At 42.9% G+C, this 17754-nt stretch overlaps 3 protein-coding genes and 1 long non-coding RNA gene across 4 annotated transcripts; 1 reads left to right on the top strand and 3 right to left on the bottom strand.

Annotated features, from left to right (window-relative positions):
- The first annotated feature begins 782 nt into the window (after nt 1-782).
- LOC130461537 (uncharacterized) lies at nt 783-4715 on the top strand. Its single transcript, XM_056829676.1, has 3 exons — nt 783-2964; nt 3078-3964; nt 4068-4715. The coding sequence occupies exons 1-3, from the start codon at nt 1596-1598 to the stop codon at nt 4713-4715; spliced, it is 2904 nt and encodes a 967-aa protein (XP_056685654.1). The 5' UTR covers nt 783-1595.
- A 1531-nt stretch (nt 4716-6246) lies between these two features.
- On the bottom strand, nt 6247-7827 carry LOC110800957 (uncharacterized). The gene has a single exon (XM_022006273.1). It carries the CDS (start codon nt 7825-7827, stop codon nt 6247-6249), a length of 1581 nt encoding a protein of 526 aa, XP_021861965.1.
- Nucleotides 7828-8597: 770 nt separating this feature from the next.
- On the bottom strand, nt 8598-10068 carry LOC130461753 (uncharacterized). The gene is made up of 3 exons (XR_008921785.1): nt 9919-10068; nt 9002-9202; nt 8598-8904 (listed from the first exon to the last, which is right to left on the bottom strand). It is a non-coding gene; the product is annotated as an uncharacterized lncRNA (long non-coding RNA).
- Nucleotides 10069-13162: 3094 nt separating this feature from the next.
- On the bottom strand, nt 13163-14421 carry LOC110780737 (uncharacterized). Its single transcript, XM_021985065.2, has 2 exons — nt 14299-14421; nt 13163-14209 (listed from the first exon to the last, which is right to left on the bottom strand). The coding sequence occupies exons 1-2, from the start codon at nt 14419-14421 to the stop codon at nt 13163-13165; spliced, it is 1170 nt and encodes a 389-aa protein (XP_021840757.2).
- Nucleotides 14422-17754: the final 3333 nt, after the last annotated feature.

The raw sequence follows: 17754 nt of genomic DNA on the forward strand, positions 1-17754 counted from the left end.
TCGTGCCATTTTCTTGCCGGCAAACTCCAATACCTAATCTCCATAATAATAATCATCGTGACTCTTGTTCGGAGTATGGAACTGGGAGGACGTTCCGAAGTGCCTTGGCCCTGTCAAGCAGAGCAAACGTGAGCTAACCTCGGGGGTTTAACCGAGGAAACCCCCTCCGATGCCTAAGTCAGCAAATAGATAAGAAGTCTTTAGAGAGGGAATATAGAGAGAAGGTGGAGCAAGTACCGTGTGTAAGAATGTGTCCCATCATGAGTGATGTGGGTGCTATTTATAGGCGTACTATTCTGTACTTTGGCCTACTTGGATGCCGCCACGTGTATGACGACGATGTACTTTATTCCTTGTCGTTGTCGTTTAGCCTGCAGGTCCCTTCTTGGACTGATGCAGCTTTGTCTAGCTCTGCTCTGTGTCTTATACGTGATCTGGGGGGGTTTGATCTGCCTGGATCGTGTATGCTTGGTTTAGAACTTAGAGTCTTTCTTTGGCTTGGGTGTGTCCTGGGTGTCAGAGTTTGCTCTGCCATTAGTGTTCTGCCCTTGCCGGATATGACCCCGTACAACTAGTCCCTCAAGAGTAGATCTGACTTTTTAAGTCAGGTCTGCTCTTCTGCTTTTGCCGGATATGACCCCGTACAACTAGTCCCTCAAGAGTAGATCTGACTTTTTAAGCCAGGTCTGCTCTTCTGCTCTTGCCCTGGCCCCCTCGGGGCTGTAATGCTTGCTTTATTGGCCTTTTGCTCTTGCCCTGGCCTTCTGCTTTTTTTTTTTTTTTTTTTTTTTTTTTTTGGTGTAGAATTTTGGGCGGGCTTTTCCTGGGGTGGAATGGTAAAAGATCTTTGGGGATTTTAACCTGCATTTCCTTGTGCCATGCGTGATCCATCTGAAGAGTCAACTGGAATCGTCGCTCAATCTGGGCCGTCCTTCGTCAGGTTTGAGTTTGGTCGAATTGGGGTTTACACGTGTCCTACATCCTGCTTGTGTAGTTGTATCGTTGCCCGAATCTCAACCGTTCTTCTTCGGCTTTTAAAAAGGTAACTTCTTCTTCTTCCTTTCATCTCCGTTTTTTACTTTCTCTCTCCTTGGTGTTTCTGAAGAGAGTTTTCGAGTGTTCCCACTTTTCGTTGCTTACTAACTGCAAAAAAGCTTCCCAAAATTTGATCTTTTGCTCATTTTCGTGTTTTTCATCGCCTTTTTGGTCGATTGTTGGTGTTTCTGTTGCTTGCGGTGGCCGTTCGTTCTCCTTGTTTCTCTTTGCCATTTCGCGAAGGGAGGTTTTCGGTTGCTGTGTTCCTTCTGATTCTGACCCTGTTCTCTTTTTCCGGTAAGTTACTATCTTTTGGTGTTTTTTCAAATCTTTTTTGCAGTTTCCGTTTGTTACTTGCGTGGATTTAGTATTTCTGGAGATTTTTGGTTTCGATTTCTGGTTTTTCACCATTGTTGAGTGGTTGAGCTTCCGCCATTGTTGAGTAGCTTAAGTTTTTCATTTTTCCCCCTTTCTTTTCTCTTTTTTTTATTTTATTTTATTTTTATATATGTATATTTACCTTGGTATCCTTTTTCTTTCTTGATGGCCTCCAGCTCACTATGTCTGATGCGTCTGATAGCCAAAACCTTAGTAGTTCGGAAACACAAAGCGTTTCTTCTGTCTCTTATGTCACCTCTTCCCCTTCTTCTGTCTCTTTGTCTTCTGACGAGGAGACCCAGGCCTTTGCTGAGCACAGAACTAAGTCTATGCATGATGTATTGTCCCGTTCTGTGCCCGTTGCAATCCCTATTTCTTCTGACGACGAGTCTCCTGGGGAAAAATCTCCTTCCCCAGATGCGAGTGGTCCTGGGTGTACCACCTCTACAGCTGACCTGTCTCCTTCTTTCCGTCAAACCCTTAGGGAAATGCGCCATGACTATCTTTCCCGGATCGTTAGGATAAACCCGCCCTCTGATGCCCCCCCAGGGCTTGATGTTCAGCCTCTGATTGAAAAGGCCTGGCTAGACGATTTTGAGCAACTTGCTGGGGCTAACGAGTCTGACCTGTCTTTGCGTGTTTACAGACGTCGAGAATCTATTTTTCGCTCCATGATGGCAGATCATGTTACTATCTCTGTGGATGAGCAAGGTGATGGTGGGGATATTCTGGCTCAGATAAATGAGTCAAGGCCTTTTCCCAACTATGTAGAGGAGGACATCGTCCCTGGGGACTCCTCGCCTTTCTTGTCTGAGGCAGTTGCCTTTGGTCCGTTGCACGCGAAGTTGAACACCAAGTGGACCGATGATGCTAGGAAAGAGAATCATGCTGCTGTCGGGAAAGATTTCTATGGCCTGCCTGATGGTTACCGGCTCATAGTGCCTGCTGATGATGCCCGAATCACTCATCCTCCTGACGGGTGCATAGGTGTTTATGCGTACAGCTTGGATTTTGGCTTGCGCTTTCCTCTGGATCCTACGTTAGTGAAGATTCTTCGTGCTTTTAATGTTTGTTTGGCCCAACTGCATCCTTTTGCTGTAAGGACGTTGATCAGCTACATTTGGGTCTCCCGATTCTTGGGCTTTCCCGAGACGCTTTCTTTGTGCAAGCGAGTACATCATCTGCGTAACAGTGGTACTGGTAACAAGATTGGTTGGTTTTCTGTTTATTGTAATCGTTGGAGATTGACCTGTCACGGCATGCCCACTGGCCAAAAAGAGTGGAAGGACAGGTTCTACTGGCTTTCTGTTCCAGCCGACTTTCCTGTTGCCCGGGGGTTTGTCCGGCCCCGGACTCGGTTGGAGGGAGTTGAGATTACAGATGGTGCTGCCCTGGACGAGAGGGCTTTTGAGCATTTTTCATCTGAACCGAAGTTCAATACTTCTGGTAAGGAGGTTGGGCGGTTGCCTCGAGTATGGCTTCCGCACTCAAGTTACGTTTTGCGGAACGATGTGTTGTCCGCTATGTTTCTCTGTTCTACCCACCCTCAAGGTTAGATCTGTTTTCTCTCTTCTTTTTATTATTATTTTTTTTTTGTTTATTACTTCTTCTCCTTTGTGTTTTTTACCTCTTCTCTCGCTTTTTTTTTTTTTTTATGCTCCCAGGTCGTCGGTTTTTGAACCTTAAGGAATTGGGTGTTCGAGCTGATGGTTCTTTTATTTGCGCTGCCCCCCCTGATCCTGCTTCAAATGGGTATCAAATTCTGGCTGACCAGATAGAGGGTAGCCGAAGAAGTTCCACACGCCGATCTGGTCGGGGTGGCGGTTCTGGCACCGTTTCTAGGGTGTCCCGAATTATTTCCTCTGTGCCCACCAGCTCTGTGAGCACTCCTGTTCGTCGGGGGCAGACTTCTCGCGGTATCTCCAGTCGGGGGGCTCTGTCTGGCTCTCGTCGTGACCGAGCTGACTTTGAGGCCGGACTAGGAGCTCCGACAGAGGCTGCGGGTCATGATTTTGGGGAGGTAGCTGAAGAGGTGTGCGACCAGCCCGGTCGCTCTGGCTCTGCGTCTGATCCTGTGGACATCGAAGCTGAGCAACCATTTGTGCAGCGTCCTGGAAAACAACCCAGGATTGAAAATGAGGCTGAGCTGCCTCGAGCTTCTCCTTCTGTGGCTGACCCGAACCGTAGTAACACCTCTGGAAGTTCTCTTCGGCAGTTTTTAGAGCAGGAGCTTCAGGGGAATGATCTTGCTACTGATGACCTTGACCTGCATATCAGTGGTCGACATAGGGAGTTTGTTGAAAAAGAGTATCTTGACATTCGTCCCCAGGCCGATCCTGAACTGGTTGCTATCTTCTCTGGTCCCTCCGCTGAAGATCGTACTTTTGCTCCGCGTTGGGACGTATCGGAATCAGAGAGTTTGTATGGGAATTATCCCGAGAAAGGCGGTACACTTGCCTTGAGGATGCTGAGAGGCCTGCAGTTGCCTAGTGACTTGCCTAAGGATCGTTTGTATACCCCTGGTGCGAATGCATGCCAGAAAGTCATGGAGGTATACTTGGCTTACTTTTCTTTTCCTTTGGCATGTGAACTTGTTACATTCTTGCTCATAACGTTTATTTTCCCCCTCTTTTTTTTGTTGGTATGTCTTTTAGTGTGGGAACGCTGTGCGTGAGTTGACAGAGGTTTTCATAGTCTACCAAAAGCGACTTGCTGCTAGTGCTGCCCATATAGAGGCCCAGAAGAAGAAAATTGAGGAGCTAACAGATGACCTGAAGGTGTCTTCGACTTGTCTAACTTCAGCCAATGATCAGTTGAAGCTCGTTACCGAAGAGCGTGACCAGTTGCAGAGTAGCTTTTCCCAGATCCAAATTGATCTGGTTATTGAGCGGCAAAAAGTTGAAACTCTCCAGCAGGACTTTCTCCTTGTTGAGCAGACTCATGACAATGAAATAGCCCAGCTGCAAAACTCTATTGAAGATCAACTTGCGGCTGCTGTTCGTGATTTCCGCCGATCAGACGAGCAGTATGCTTTACGCACTCAGAGCTACGATGGTGGTTGGAAGGCTGCTTCACTAATAGTGCAAGAGAAGCATCCTGATCTCGACTGGTCCCCTATCGAAGCTGCCTGGTTGGCTGGGCTTCATGTTGAGCTTCTGAGGAAGAAGAGAGAGGCTGAACAAGCGTCCTTGGCTGCGGGTGGTTTGATACCAGAGGACGATGGGGTACCAGATCATTGTGTTGAAAATGTCCATCCTGGGGAGTTGCCTCTGTCTGATGCTGAAGACAATGCTGAGCAATAATGGCGCAGGCGGCTGTCCCCATGTTCATCCTGTACTACCTCAGCTAATGCGTAGTCTATTTCTTTTGGTTATTTTGTCCTCCCTGCGTGGAGAGTAAAAATTTGTTCTTGAAAATACTATTTATCGCTTTTTAGTTCTGATCAACAGTGGCCATTTTGCAAGGCTGTACATTGCATAGGTTTTTGAGGTATAGCCGCCGGTCCCATTGTTTGTTCGCTTGTCGTGCTTACGTTGTGCTTTACTTTGTTTTTTACTTGCTATGTTTTTATTGTTTTTGCTTCCCCCATATTTCTTTTTGGCTTGCTTTGCGTGTTTGATTGTTCTGGCCTATTCTAGGCTGCACATTGTCATATTTACTTTGGCTCTTGCCATGTCCGAGCTTATGAGGTGTTAATTCTTAGGGAATATCGTATTTTATTCCAGCCCGCTTTGGACTGCGTATTATTGAATTGTTCTGGCTCTGGCCAGGACAAAACCCAAAAGGTACTTCTATATTCACTCCGGCCTATTTTGGGCTGCGTATTATTGAATTGTTCTGGCTCTGGCCAGGACAAAACCCAAAAGGTACTTCTATATTCACTCCAGCCTGTTTTGGGCTGCGTATTATTGAATTGCTCTGGCTTTGGCCAGAGCAAAACTCAAGAAGTGTTCTCATATTTATTCCAGCCTGCTCTGGGCTGCGCATTATTGAATTGCTCTGGCTTTGGCCAGAGCAAAACTCGAGGGGCGCTTTCATATTTATTCCAGCCTGCTCTAGGCTGCGCATTATTGAATTGCTCTGGCTTTGGCCAGAGAAAAACTCGAGGGGTGCTTTCATATTTATTCCAGCCTGCTTTGGGTTGCATATTATTGAATTGCTCTGGCTTTGGCCAGAGCAAAAACTCAATGAGTGATTTCTTCTAACTCTCGTCGAGAAAACACTCACCCATTGGTTGATCAGACCAAGTTATTTGTGGATAGTGTTTTTTTTTTTACGAGTTTTGGCTACTTCACCTTTTACTTTTCTAAGAGACTTGACGCGTTTTCTTGTTATCGAAGGTAGCTGGGCCAATTTTTACTATGCTTGCAAATGTGAAAGACTACAAAAGTAAAGAACTACTCTGGCTTCTATTGCCTTGTTACAGTATTAATCTTTTGTGTCTATACATAGTATTTTTTTAGCATGTTGGCATTCCAGCTGTTCTTCAATTCTCTTCCTTCCATCGTCATTAGATGGTACGAGCCTGGGGCTACTTCTTTTGTGATCTGGTAAGGTCCTTCCCAGTTGGCAGTGAATTTTCCTTCTGCCTTTCCTTTTCCAGTGGCAGCTGTTCTTCTGAGGACCAGATCCCCCACTTGCATAGGTCTGTGTTTTACCCTCTTGTTATATGCCCTGCTCATTTTTTCTTTGTTCGCTGCCGACCTGAGCTCTGCTTGCAGCCTGACCTCTGGTAAGAGATCTAATGCTTCCCTCATACGCTGCTCATTAGTGCCTTCCTCATAGTACTGCACTCTAAAGCTAGGTAGACCCACTTCGACAGGCAGGACCGCCTCAGCCCCAAAAGCTAGCTAGTTTGTAAGGACTTTCCCCTGTTGCTTCTTTTTCAGTGGTCCTGTTGGACCACAAGATCTCTGGAATAAGGTCGGCCCATGCACCCTTAAAATCTTCTACCTTCTTTCGCAGTGCTCCCAGGATTTGTTTATTTGCTGCCTCTGCCTGACCATTGCTCTGGGGATGGCATACAGATGCGTATGCGAATTTTATTCTTAGTTCAGCGCAGTAATCCTTTATAGGAGTGCAGTCGAACTGTGTTCCATGATCGAAGACTAAACTTTCTGGGATGCCGAACCTTGTCACAATGTTCTTCCAGATGAAGTCCTTCATCCGCTTGGCTGTTATGCTTTTAGTGGGCTCTGCCTCAATCCACTTAGTAAAATAGTCAACTGCCACGATCAGAAATTTTCTTCCTCCGCTTGCTGCTGTGAATGGTCCCAGAATATCCATTCCCCACTGGGCGAATGGTATAGGGTTGATGATTGGCTGTAAGTCATTAGAGGGCTGGTTGATCACTAGGGCGAATTTCTGGCACTTGTCGCACTTTTTAACATATGCTTGAGAATCACTTACCATGGTTGGCCAATAGTATCCTGCTCTGAGAGCTTTCAAGGCTAATGTCCTACCACCTATGTGATTTCCACATATTCCCTCGTGTATTTCCTCAATGACTCGTTGCGACTCCTCTGTTGATACACATCTCAGCAGAGGCAAGGAAAAGGATTTCTTGTACAGTTTACCCTGGTAAATGACGAACCAATGCTCGTTTCGTTTTACTTTTTTCTGCTCTTGCTCTGCTGTGGGAAGGCCCCTTCCCAGCTTGTATGAGACTATACTGTCATACCACTGTGGCTCAGTGTCAATGAAGTTAACTGCAGGCTTTTTGTCAATGCTCTTTTCTTCCTGGACCTCTACCATCACTGTTCTTTCCAAGTCCTGTAACGTCGAACTTGCTAATTTGGATAAGGCGTCTGCTTGATTGTTCTCTGCCCTGGGAACCAGTTGAATCTCAAAGCTTTCTAGCTGGGCTACTGCTTCTTTCATCAAGGCCAAGTACCTCTGCATAGACGGTTCTCTGGCTTCATATTCACCTCTATATTGGCTGGCCACCAGCTGTGAATCGGTTTTGAGCACTATTTTCTTAGCATCTGCTGCTTTGCACATCTGGATTCCTGCGATTGCTGCCTCATACTCTGCTTCGTTATTTGAAGCTTTGAATTTGAATTTTATAGCATATTCGAAAACGTTGCCTTCTGGTGATACCATTATGATACCTGCACCCGACCCTGTGACTGCAGCGGAGCCGTCTACCGAGATCTGCCAAGTCCCCAATGGCTCTTCCTCCTCCTCGTACGATGCCTCTGCTATGAAATCTGCCAGTGCCTGTGCTTTTATGGCGGTTCTGGGTTTGTACTCGATGTCATATTCCGAGAGTTCCACTGCCCATTTCAGGAGTCTACCAGAAGTATCTAACCTTTGCAATGACTTCTCTAAAGGTTGATTGGTTAACACTTGCACTTTATGTGCATCAAAGTATGGTTTCAATTTCCTGGCAGCTATCATGATGGCAAAGGCCATTTTTTCAATCAGGGGGTACCTCTGTTCTGCGGGGTTGAGGATGTGGATGACAAAGTAGACTGGCTGCTGGATTTTATCCTTCTCGACTACCAGAGCTGCTGCTACAGTTTTCTTGGAGGCAGAGATGTATAGCTGCAATATGTCCCCCACTTCTGGTCTGGCTATGGTTGGGAGGCTTTTCAAGTGGTTCTTCACCTCCTTGAATGCTTTCTCTTGCTCTCACTAGTGGAAAAAGGGTCATTTGCATCGCACTTTTAAGCACATTTGCGTCGCACATCGTGCGTGGCAAAAGCTCTCGACGCAAATGACTAAAAGTCATTTGCGTCGCACATTTGTGCGACGCAAATGAACCTTATTTGCATCGCACATTTAGCAAATGTGCGTTGCAAATGACTTTTCAGCACCATGCCTGAAAAGTCATTTGCAACGCACATTAGCTAAATGTGCGACGCAAATGACTTTTCAGCACCATGCCTAAAAAGTCATTTGCAACGCACATTAGCTAAATGTGCGACGCAAATGACTTTTAGGCGGAAAAAAAAAAAGTCATTTGCCACGCACATTAGCTAAATGTGCGTTGCAAATGACTTTTTTTTTTAAAAAAAAATTCGTTTTTTAATATTTTAGTTACAACCCAATAAAAGGCAAATTCACCATAGATCACCCAACATGTTGATAACCTAACTACACTTTTAACATAAAAGTTTAAGTGAACCATAAACGAATGAGGCCCAAGATATCATTCAAGCAGATGAAAAAAACTCCATTGTCAGACCAAAATCAAACAAATTACAGCGTTCGTGCGACACTAAGACAAACAGGGAGGACTTCTCCTGGACGCTTCAAAATTTCAATTACCAAATCAATTTGAGAGTTGAGATCATGCTTGGATAAGCAACTTCCCATGACACACGTAGCACGCAGCGTCAGCGTCAGCGTATTCAAAGACAAATGAGGGAACCATTCAAGAGTCCCAAGAGCAAGATCAAAGGCGACAATTCTCACAAGTTTAGCGGATTGAAGAGCAATTGTTACCGAGTTTGTTTCCCTTTCTCAAGTTTTAACTTTTCAGTTCTCCTACAATAAAAATTTAGAAATTCATTAATTATCTGAACAGCTTGTTTTCAGTCTCAAGAAATGATTCAAACCTACCCAGATCAACAAAAAAACTAACATTAGGTTCATATTTCTCACTAACTGCGCCACCTTTTTGTTTCTGGAATTGGATGTACCGCAATGTGCTTGCAAAGAAAGCTTCAGCAGCAGAATCTGTTGCCGCATTATCACTTTGCATCTCTGTAGTAATTAATTCCATTAGATCCTGGATTGTATTGACGGTGATTTGGTTGTTTCCCTTCTCAAAAACAGTTAACATCTGCAAAGAGCACATATTCACAGCATAAAAAGCCTTCCATTAGTATTGTATATTCTTCTTCCATTCTTTATTACAGCAACATAATCTCCAAGAGACGTAAGTTCAAAATTACAACTTACGCTTTAGTCCAACTCTGAATCTACATAGATTCAGATTTTAGGATTGGTTATCCAAGTCACATAAAAAGACAAGTCCCATACCAATTTAGTATGTAGTCTCCCGACTCTAAGAAATAGATCGATTCAGTGGCAGCTAACATCTAAGAAGAAGTACCACAAACTCTTACAAGCAACATACCAAAGTGAATGCCATAAATTTTGAATCAAATCCCATACTTGCATCAGATTTCCAAGAACATCAATATATGAAAGAGCTACTGCAAACTACAACAAAGCCTCATAGGAACGCTGAACAAACAAACTCAGACCCTAACTTTCCAAAGAAAAACCCATCCAAATTCTACTAGTAAACCAATTAAAAAGAATAGTTGAAAGCTAACCATCAAAAGAACTTATATTACTAAGAATTGGACATGGAAAACAATTGAAAAAGTCTTACTTATTTCAAAAAGTAACAAAGAATGTTACAGAGTTCACTACTGGACACTGGGACAGTCCGCAATTATGCATATTTGTACTAGTGTTTGTTAGCCTTGAAATTTTGGATTATATGACGAGGATAGAAGACAAATTCAGTACATATTAGCAAAGGTGTACCTGAATATCATAGGCAGGTTCAGGGCGGAAGGTTCAGGGCAATGAACCGGCAAAAACCAATAAGACTTGAGTATGTGTTAGGGTCCCTGATGAGTTTTCTCCAAACCATGATCAGTATCAGCCTTGTCATGACGCTAGCAGGAGGCATGTTTCAGCTTCTTATCATGTGCACGAGGTCCCATAAACTGTCACGAAACAGAGAAGCATTATGTTACCATTAGTTTTTGAGTAACAAACATACAAAGACATGTTCAGGATTCAGAAAAATAGCAACATTAGTGGATATTATATAGAGCAACAGACGATGAACTAACTTGCTGCACTAAACACAAAACTTCAGCACAATTTTGAGAATATATAGAGCAGCGTCAGGTGACCTGAATCCATGGCAGCAGTACTATTGGTACTCAGAAACAGCAGCTAAGAACAACAGACAACCAAATACAATAAAGGATCACCCCAACTCTGAACAAGTATCTTAAAATACTACCCGTTTCCTCTCCACAAAAGAGTTACAAAGAACGAGCTAACTCGGCTTCTTTGATTATCAACACATGTATACACTTGAATTATAGGCCAATGTTACAGTAGAACACATAGAAGTACACTCAAGTAAACGATTAGGCAAATTAAGTCCAATGACTCCGTAGATATAATTGGCGGGGGGGGGGGGGGGTGGCTTACTTGCTCTCTGTGAACCTAGGGCTAGGGCGTAAGCACTTCAGGTAGCCATCCCAAGGAACCTTTTTCAGGCCTGCTCTATGAGAGATCATGTCTCTGACCCTGCAAAAAGAAATAGATACAATAGGCAACAAATTGATCCGGTATCCAACATAACATGTCTATAAAAATGTACCAGAGAGAGAAATATTCATTCACCTCTCGGCAAATTCGATGGGAGTCTCTCCAGGTTTTATTGTTTGGGGCTCTAGATACCAAACATCACAAACAACGGCCCAAGATGTCATTAGCTGAAGCAGGTGTGTATTAAATGACTCCCTGCATATACATAGTTCAGAATTTCCCCAAGATAACCAGACATTCAAAAGAGCAAAGCTATCAAAGATTACCAAACAAATTTTCAGCATGAATTTTTATGTTATCCAATCCACACAACGAGAAACTATTTTATTATATGCTCTGGATAATCAAATAAACAAATTAAACAGAAGACTAGTGAATACATGTATTCCATGATAAATCTGTAGAGTAGAAAATTAGAATATGTAATTAATCTCTTTTAATTAAATGTAAAATTAACAAATCTAGCAATTCAACAGCAATATAAAAAAAAAGGTCACAGTACATCAAATTCAATTCAACACTTAATTTATCATCAAATTCAAATCAATCACTTAATTTATCATCAAATGCACAGGCGCACAACGAAACTCATATAAAAAATTGAAAAAAAATACTTGAATTCACAAACTAACCAACATAACTAAACCACAAATTCATATTAAAAAAATTCAGAGCAAATTAATTAAACATGGAAATCAAGATAGGACATAGAATATACCTGAGCATCAAGGTAGCCAAGGACGGGCGACGAGTTAAACTAGAGCTCCAACACCAACAATTCGTGATCCAGTAGTGTGGTGTGTTTCACAACCTTAAAAAACTAAGCCTTTCTGCTTCAGGATGTAACCTTTCTCCCCGCGCCGAAACCTAGGGTTTCGCCCCTCTTCCCATTTTCGCAGAGCTCGAATTTTCAGAATAAATAGAAAGGGGCGGCTTGGTGAGAGAAGACTTCGAATGGATAAGGTTGATTCTGAATTTTTGAAGGTGAGATGGGAGGTGTTGGAGTTCTGGCAATGGAGATTTGGAAAGGAGGAGGAGAGAGAAGGAGAGGATGCGAAAAATTTGTTCGACCTGGATCTATGCGAGAAAATAAATGAAAAAATATAAAAGGGTCACTTGCGTTGTTCAATTATACGCGTGTGTCATTTGCATCGCAGATTTGTAAATCTGCGTGGCAAATGACTCTAGGATGCTCCTAGAGTCATTTGCCACGCAGATTTGTAAATCTGCGACGCACTTGATTGAGTCATTTGCCTCGCAGCTTTGTTAATCTGCGATGCAAATGACTCTGGGGGGCATCCTAGAGTCATTTGCCTCGCAGTTTAACAAAGCTGCGACGCAAATGAGTAAATTTTATGCTAAAATTTGTTATTTGCATCACATGTTCAGAATGGCGTGGCAAATGCGGGGATGCAAATAAGCCTTTTTCCACTAGTGTCTTCTCCCCATTTAAACGTTTTATTTCCCTTTAGCACCTGGAAAAAGGGAAGGGACTTATCCGCGGACTTGCTGATGAACCTGGTGAGTGCTGCCATTTTCCCAGTCAACCTTTGGATGTCTCGTATGTTTTTTGGTTCTGGTAGGTTGAGTATGGACTCTACTTTTTCTGGATTGGCATCAATTCCTCTTTCACTGACCAGGAACCCCAAAAATTTTCCGGACTTAACACCGAACACGCATTTTTTTGGGTTTAACTTCATACCAAATTGCCTCAATGTTGCAAAGGTTTCCTTCAGATCTTCAATGTGATCAACCTCCTTTTTGCTCTTGACTATGGAGTCATCTACATACACCTCCACGTTTCGGCCTTTTTGTCCTGCGAATATTTTGTCTACCAGTTTCTGGTATGTGGCCCCTGCATTCTTTAGACCAAACGGCATAGCCCTGTAGTTGTAAACTCCAGCTTCTGTAATGAAGGCGGTTTTTTTCCGGTCTGATTCTAGCAAATTGATCTGGTGATAACCCGAAAAGGCATCCATGAAACTCAGCAGGGCATGCCCGCTGGTGGAATCCACCAGTTGATCTATCCTGGGTAGCGGGTAACAATCCTTCGGACAAGCCTTGTTTAGGTCTGTAAAGTCTACGCACATCCTCCATTGACCATTCGCTTTCTTTACCATCACAACGTTAGCCAACCATTCTGGGTAGTCACACTCTTCTATGAATTTGGCTGCTAGCAGTTTGCTTATCTTTTCCTGGATGGCTACATTTTCTCTGTCGAAAAAGTTCTTTTCTTCTGTTTTACTGGCCTGACTTCTCTGTTAACATTCAACCTGTGGACCATGACGCTGGGATCAATCCCTGGCATTTCGTCAGCAGAGAAAGCAAATATGTCCGCGTGCTCTCGCAACAGATCGATGATATTTACCCTCAGGGAAAGGTCTATATCTGTGCCAATTCGGACTGTTCTGTCCTCTACTCCTTCTTCCAGTTCTATCTCCTATGTTTCTTCTGTTGGGGCTGGCTTTAACAGTCCTTCTTCACGATGCTCAAAATTTTCCATGTCCAGTAGTGCGTCTTTTTTACGCTCTGCTCTCTTTCTCTTTCTAGACAAGGGAATGTCTGCCTCTGCCATGGGTGGGGGTCTGGGTGGCTGTTTCAGGGCTGTGTGGTAGCATCTCTTGGCCTGTTCTTGATTTCCCTTGACCTTAGCTGATCTGTTATCATTCGTTGTGTACATCATGGTGAGATGATAAGTAGACACCACTGCCCCTGCATCATGGATAAATGGTCTGCCCAGAATGGCGTTGTATGCTGCAGGTACTTTCACTATCATGAAATCAACCATGACATCCTTGATATCTTTTCCCTGCCCAATTTGGACAGGTAAGCTGACTATTCCTTCTGGTATCACCGTTGCCCCTGTGAAGCCAATTACTGGGTAGTTAACTGGTTTTATGTGTTTTTCTTCGATCTGCAGCTCTTGGAAAGCTGGCCAGAATAGAATATTTGCAGAGCTGCCTCCGTCTATCAGGATTCGATGGATTTTTCTGTTAGCCACATCCAGAGCTAACACCATTGGGTCATCATGGGGGTAAATTATGCCCTTACAATCATCTTCCGTAAAGGTGCACTGTGGGATTTTTGGAGGGGCAGGCCATTTTCCTAAGTTATGGTAATTAACCTGGTGTTTAAATTCGCTCACACTGGCCTTAGCACCGCTGGCTGTAGTACCGGCGTAAACTGGTCCTCCTGTTATGACCAGTATATCATTCGACCTCTTCTGATCTGTTGGGTGGTTCTGTTTTTGCTCTGTCTTTCTGTTATCGAATCGACCATCATCATCCCTGTTTTCGTAGGTCCTGCTATACGAGCTTTTTGCTTTAAATTGTGTTAGGTACCCCCTTCGGATCAGGTCCTCAATGTTATCTTTCAAGTGAGTGCACTCCTCTGTGAGATGACCATGATCCTTGTGAAAATCACAGTACTTCTTAGTGTCCCTGTATTTGTTATACATTTTCGGTGGTCTCTGCCATTTCTCGTCCTCCTTGCTCAGAGCAAAAATCTGGGTTCTGGATGCAACCAAAGGAGTGTATTCGTTAAATTTGCCTCGCTTTTCAGTCTTAAACTCATTACCTCTTCCTCTGACCTGCCCGTGTCAATCTTTTCTGTGCTGCTGATTTTCTCTTCTGTCTGGGTATTCTTTTTTGTATGGCTCTTTCTTGCTCTGACTGCCGTAATTGTTCTCACGTGCCACATATCGTCGTGAGGTTGCCCTGCCAATCTCTTCACTTTTTATAAATTCATTTGTCTTTCCCAGCACCTCTGCCAGGGTTGTGAATGATTTTCTGCCCAGATAGCTCTTGAATTCTCCCAATTTCTCTATCTCTTTCTCTCTATTTCACAACACGTTATCAGCACCAAACCCTACCCGACTGAGCAAACAATGAAACGAGAATAAAAACTACCGTCATTGAGGTAAGTACAATTACTCGTTATATTACTTAAATCTGATATTCATATTATAATTATGTTACCGACAGAACTATATAATAGATCGACACATACCTTATTGCTATTGAAGCTTGAGATTAATTGGTTAATTTTGCCCCGCAATTGTTTATTATTCGTTGTTTTAATTTGTGATATGATTTCCACAAATTAGTTAAGTTTCCTACATGCGTGTCGCATATGATTGAAAGTTGAGAGATACTAGCGTATTACAATCATCGTTTAGCACAACTAGTGAAAGTCGCATATTTATCAATTAAAATTTGCATAAGATGAGTCACGATTTGATTTAGATTTTGCAAATTTAGGTGCTTTGTAGTTTGATACGTAGTATTTGCCAAAATCGTCGGTTATTAGTAATTTTTCTATATGTCGATCCTTTTGTGTGTGTTCGGGTAGATATGTTGGAAATTCTCATTGGGAAACACAAAGGAAAAAAGGGTGAGTGAAAATTCAAGAGTCCCACATTGGAAAAACTCTTCATATTCCTCTTGTTTATTAATTGGGGAATGAGTGTAACTCTTGTTTAAGAAAGTGTGAGAATGGTATGGGTGGACACATCACACACGCGCGCGCCGGGCCGGGCGCGGGCCGTGGGCCGTGGGCCGTGGGCCTTGGGCCTTGGGCCTTGGTACTTGGTACTTGGTACTTGGTACTTGGTACTTGGTACTTGGTACTTGGTACTTGGTACTTGGTACTTGGTACTGGGTACTTGGTACTTGGTACTTGGTACTTGGTACTTGGTACTTGGTACTTGGTACTTGGTACTTGGTACTTGGTACTTGGTACTTGGGAATGCGGTTCGCGGGCGTGGGGTGGGGTGGGTTTTGTGGGTCAACCCTGTTCTTTTTGGTAACTGGACCGGTTTGCGCAAGTCACTGTTACGGGAATCTGTATTGATTACGTAACCGTTGGATTAAATGCCATTAATTACGTCCGTTACTATGATCAATGTTTTTGACCGTTTTCTGGCTGTTGCAACATTCATTCCCTCAGCCGTTTTTGTCTGTTGCAATGCTTTCCTTCTAATTATTTAAATCAGAGTTTCAGTTCCCTTCACACAGAAAATCATACACACAAAATACGAAAACACATTCTTACTCTCACACAAAATTGCTCTCGGTTTTGGGCATACGTTCTGACTCCATCCGGCTTTGTGAGTGCACACAACGTCGGAGTTGCGCTAATCCTGGAGGGCGACCGCATTCTGTTCTACTGCACCGGGAGGTAGCGCGGAATCGTCTTTTAGGACAGTGGGTGTCCACGACGCAACAATTGTTCTTCGTTCAGTTCATCAAATCAGATAAGTTTGTTCTAATTTTCGCTTTAATCGCAACAATCTAAAAGACGATTATTATGGCTTTGACTTCCAAATTCATGATTCCTGATATGTCTAAGTTAGAACCTCTTGATGGCAAGAATTATAAACGTTGGGCTGTTAGGATGCGATTCTATTTAGAACAAATTGAGATTGCTTATGTGCTTGATGATGTTGTCGAACCTGATGATGAAACTGAATTGCATGCTTTTGAGTTGAAATTTGCTAAAGATGATAGGACATGTAAGGGCATGTTGCTGCATCATATGTCGAATACTTTGCTTGATATCTATATGGGGTTTAATCATGCTAGGGATATTTGGGATGCATTAGAAAAGAAATATGGAACTGATGATGCTGGTACTAAGCGTTATTGTGTCAGTAAGTGGTTAGCTTTTCAAGTCCAAGATGATAAACCAATTATTGATCAGATTCATGCTTATGAAAATATTTGCATTGCTATGGCTGCCGAGGGTTTGAGTATTTGTGATATTACCCTTGCTATAGTTTTAATTGAGAAACTCCCACCCTCTTGGAAAGATTTTCGTAATCAGTTAATGCATAAGAAAAAGGACCTTACCTTAGAGGAGCTTGTAGGTCACCTGAAAATTGAGGAGGAAAATCGTATTAAGGATAAGGGTCAATCTGTGTTTTCCGGGTCTGCTAAGGCTAACCTTGTAGAACCTAAGCCTCATGCATATTCTGAAAAGTTTAAGGGAAAGGGAAGTCCTTTCAAGCCTCAAGGGAAACCAATGAAGTATAAGTTCAAGGGCAAGTGTTTTGAATGTGGGAAAACTGGTCACAAGTCTGTAGATTGCAGATCCAAGAAGAAGTCGGATCAGAACCAAGCCAACCTTGCTGAAGCTAATGAAGTTTCTAATCCTAACCATTTTGTTGATGTTGTTTCAGAAGCTAACTTGACAGGTAATGTTGCTGAATGGATCGTTGATACTGGAGCAACGAGACATATCTGCACCAACAAAGACATGTTCACTACCTACGAAAAAACTGATGGTGAAAATGTCTTCATGGGTAATTCAGCTTCTGCAACTGTTCAAGGCAAAGGGAAGATCGTTCTCACTCTTACCTCTGGAAAACTTATTACTCTTACCAATGTGTTGCATGTTCCAGAAATGCGTAGGAACCTGATTTCTGGTAGCTTGCTAATTAAGGCTGGATTGAAGCTTTCATTTGATTCTGATAGGCTTGTTATTACTCATAATGGGGAGTTTGTGGGAAAGGGTTTCTGTAATGGGGGTTTATTTACTCTTGATGTCAAACTTGAAATTATGAATAAGAATGCTAGTACTTCTTCTGTTTATATTGCTGAGTCTATTGATTTATGGCATGCAAGGTTGGGTCATCTTAACATTGCTTCAATTAAAAGGCTTAAACAACTTAACTTGATTCCCAGTTTTTCTAAAACTGATTTTGCAAAATGTGAAGTATGTGTTGAGGCCAAGTTTGCAAAGAAGCCATTTAAATCAATAGATAGACAAACTAAAGTACTAGAGCTTGTTCATAGTGACTTGGGGGATTTTAAAAATTATGAGAGCAGGGGTGGTAAAAGGTATTATATTACTTTTGTTGATGACTGCTCAAGATTCACCATGGTTTATCTTCTCAGGTCAAAAGATGAGGCTGAGGAAATGTTCCTCAAATACAAGGCCGAAGTGGAGAACCAACTTGATAGGAAGATCAAGAGACTTAGGAGTGATAGGGGTGGTGAATATGACCCTAACACTCTTAAGGCATTTTGTGAG

The sequence above is a fragment of the Spinacia oleracea genome, chromosome 5 (genome assembly GCF_020520425.1).
Source record: "Spinacia oleracea cultivar Varoflay chromosome 5, BTI_SOV_V1, whole genome shotgun sequence".
Classification (NCBI taxonomy): Eukaryota; Viridiplantae; Streptophyta; class Magnoliopsida; order Caryophyllales; family Amaranthaceae; genus Spinacia; species Spinacia oleracea.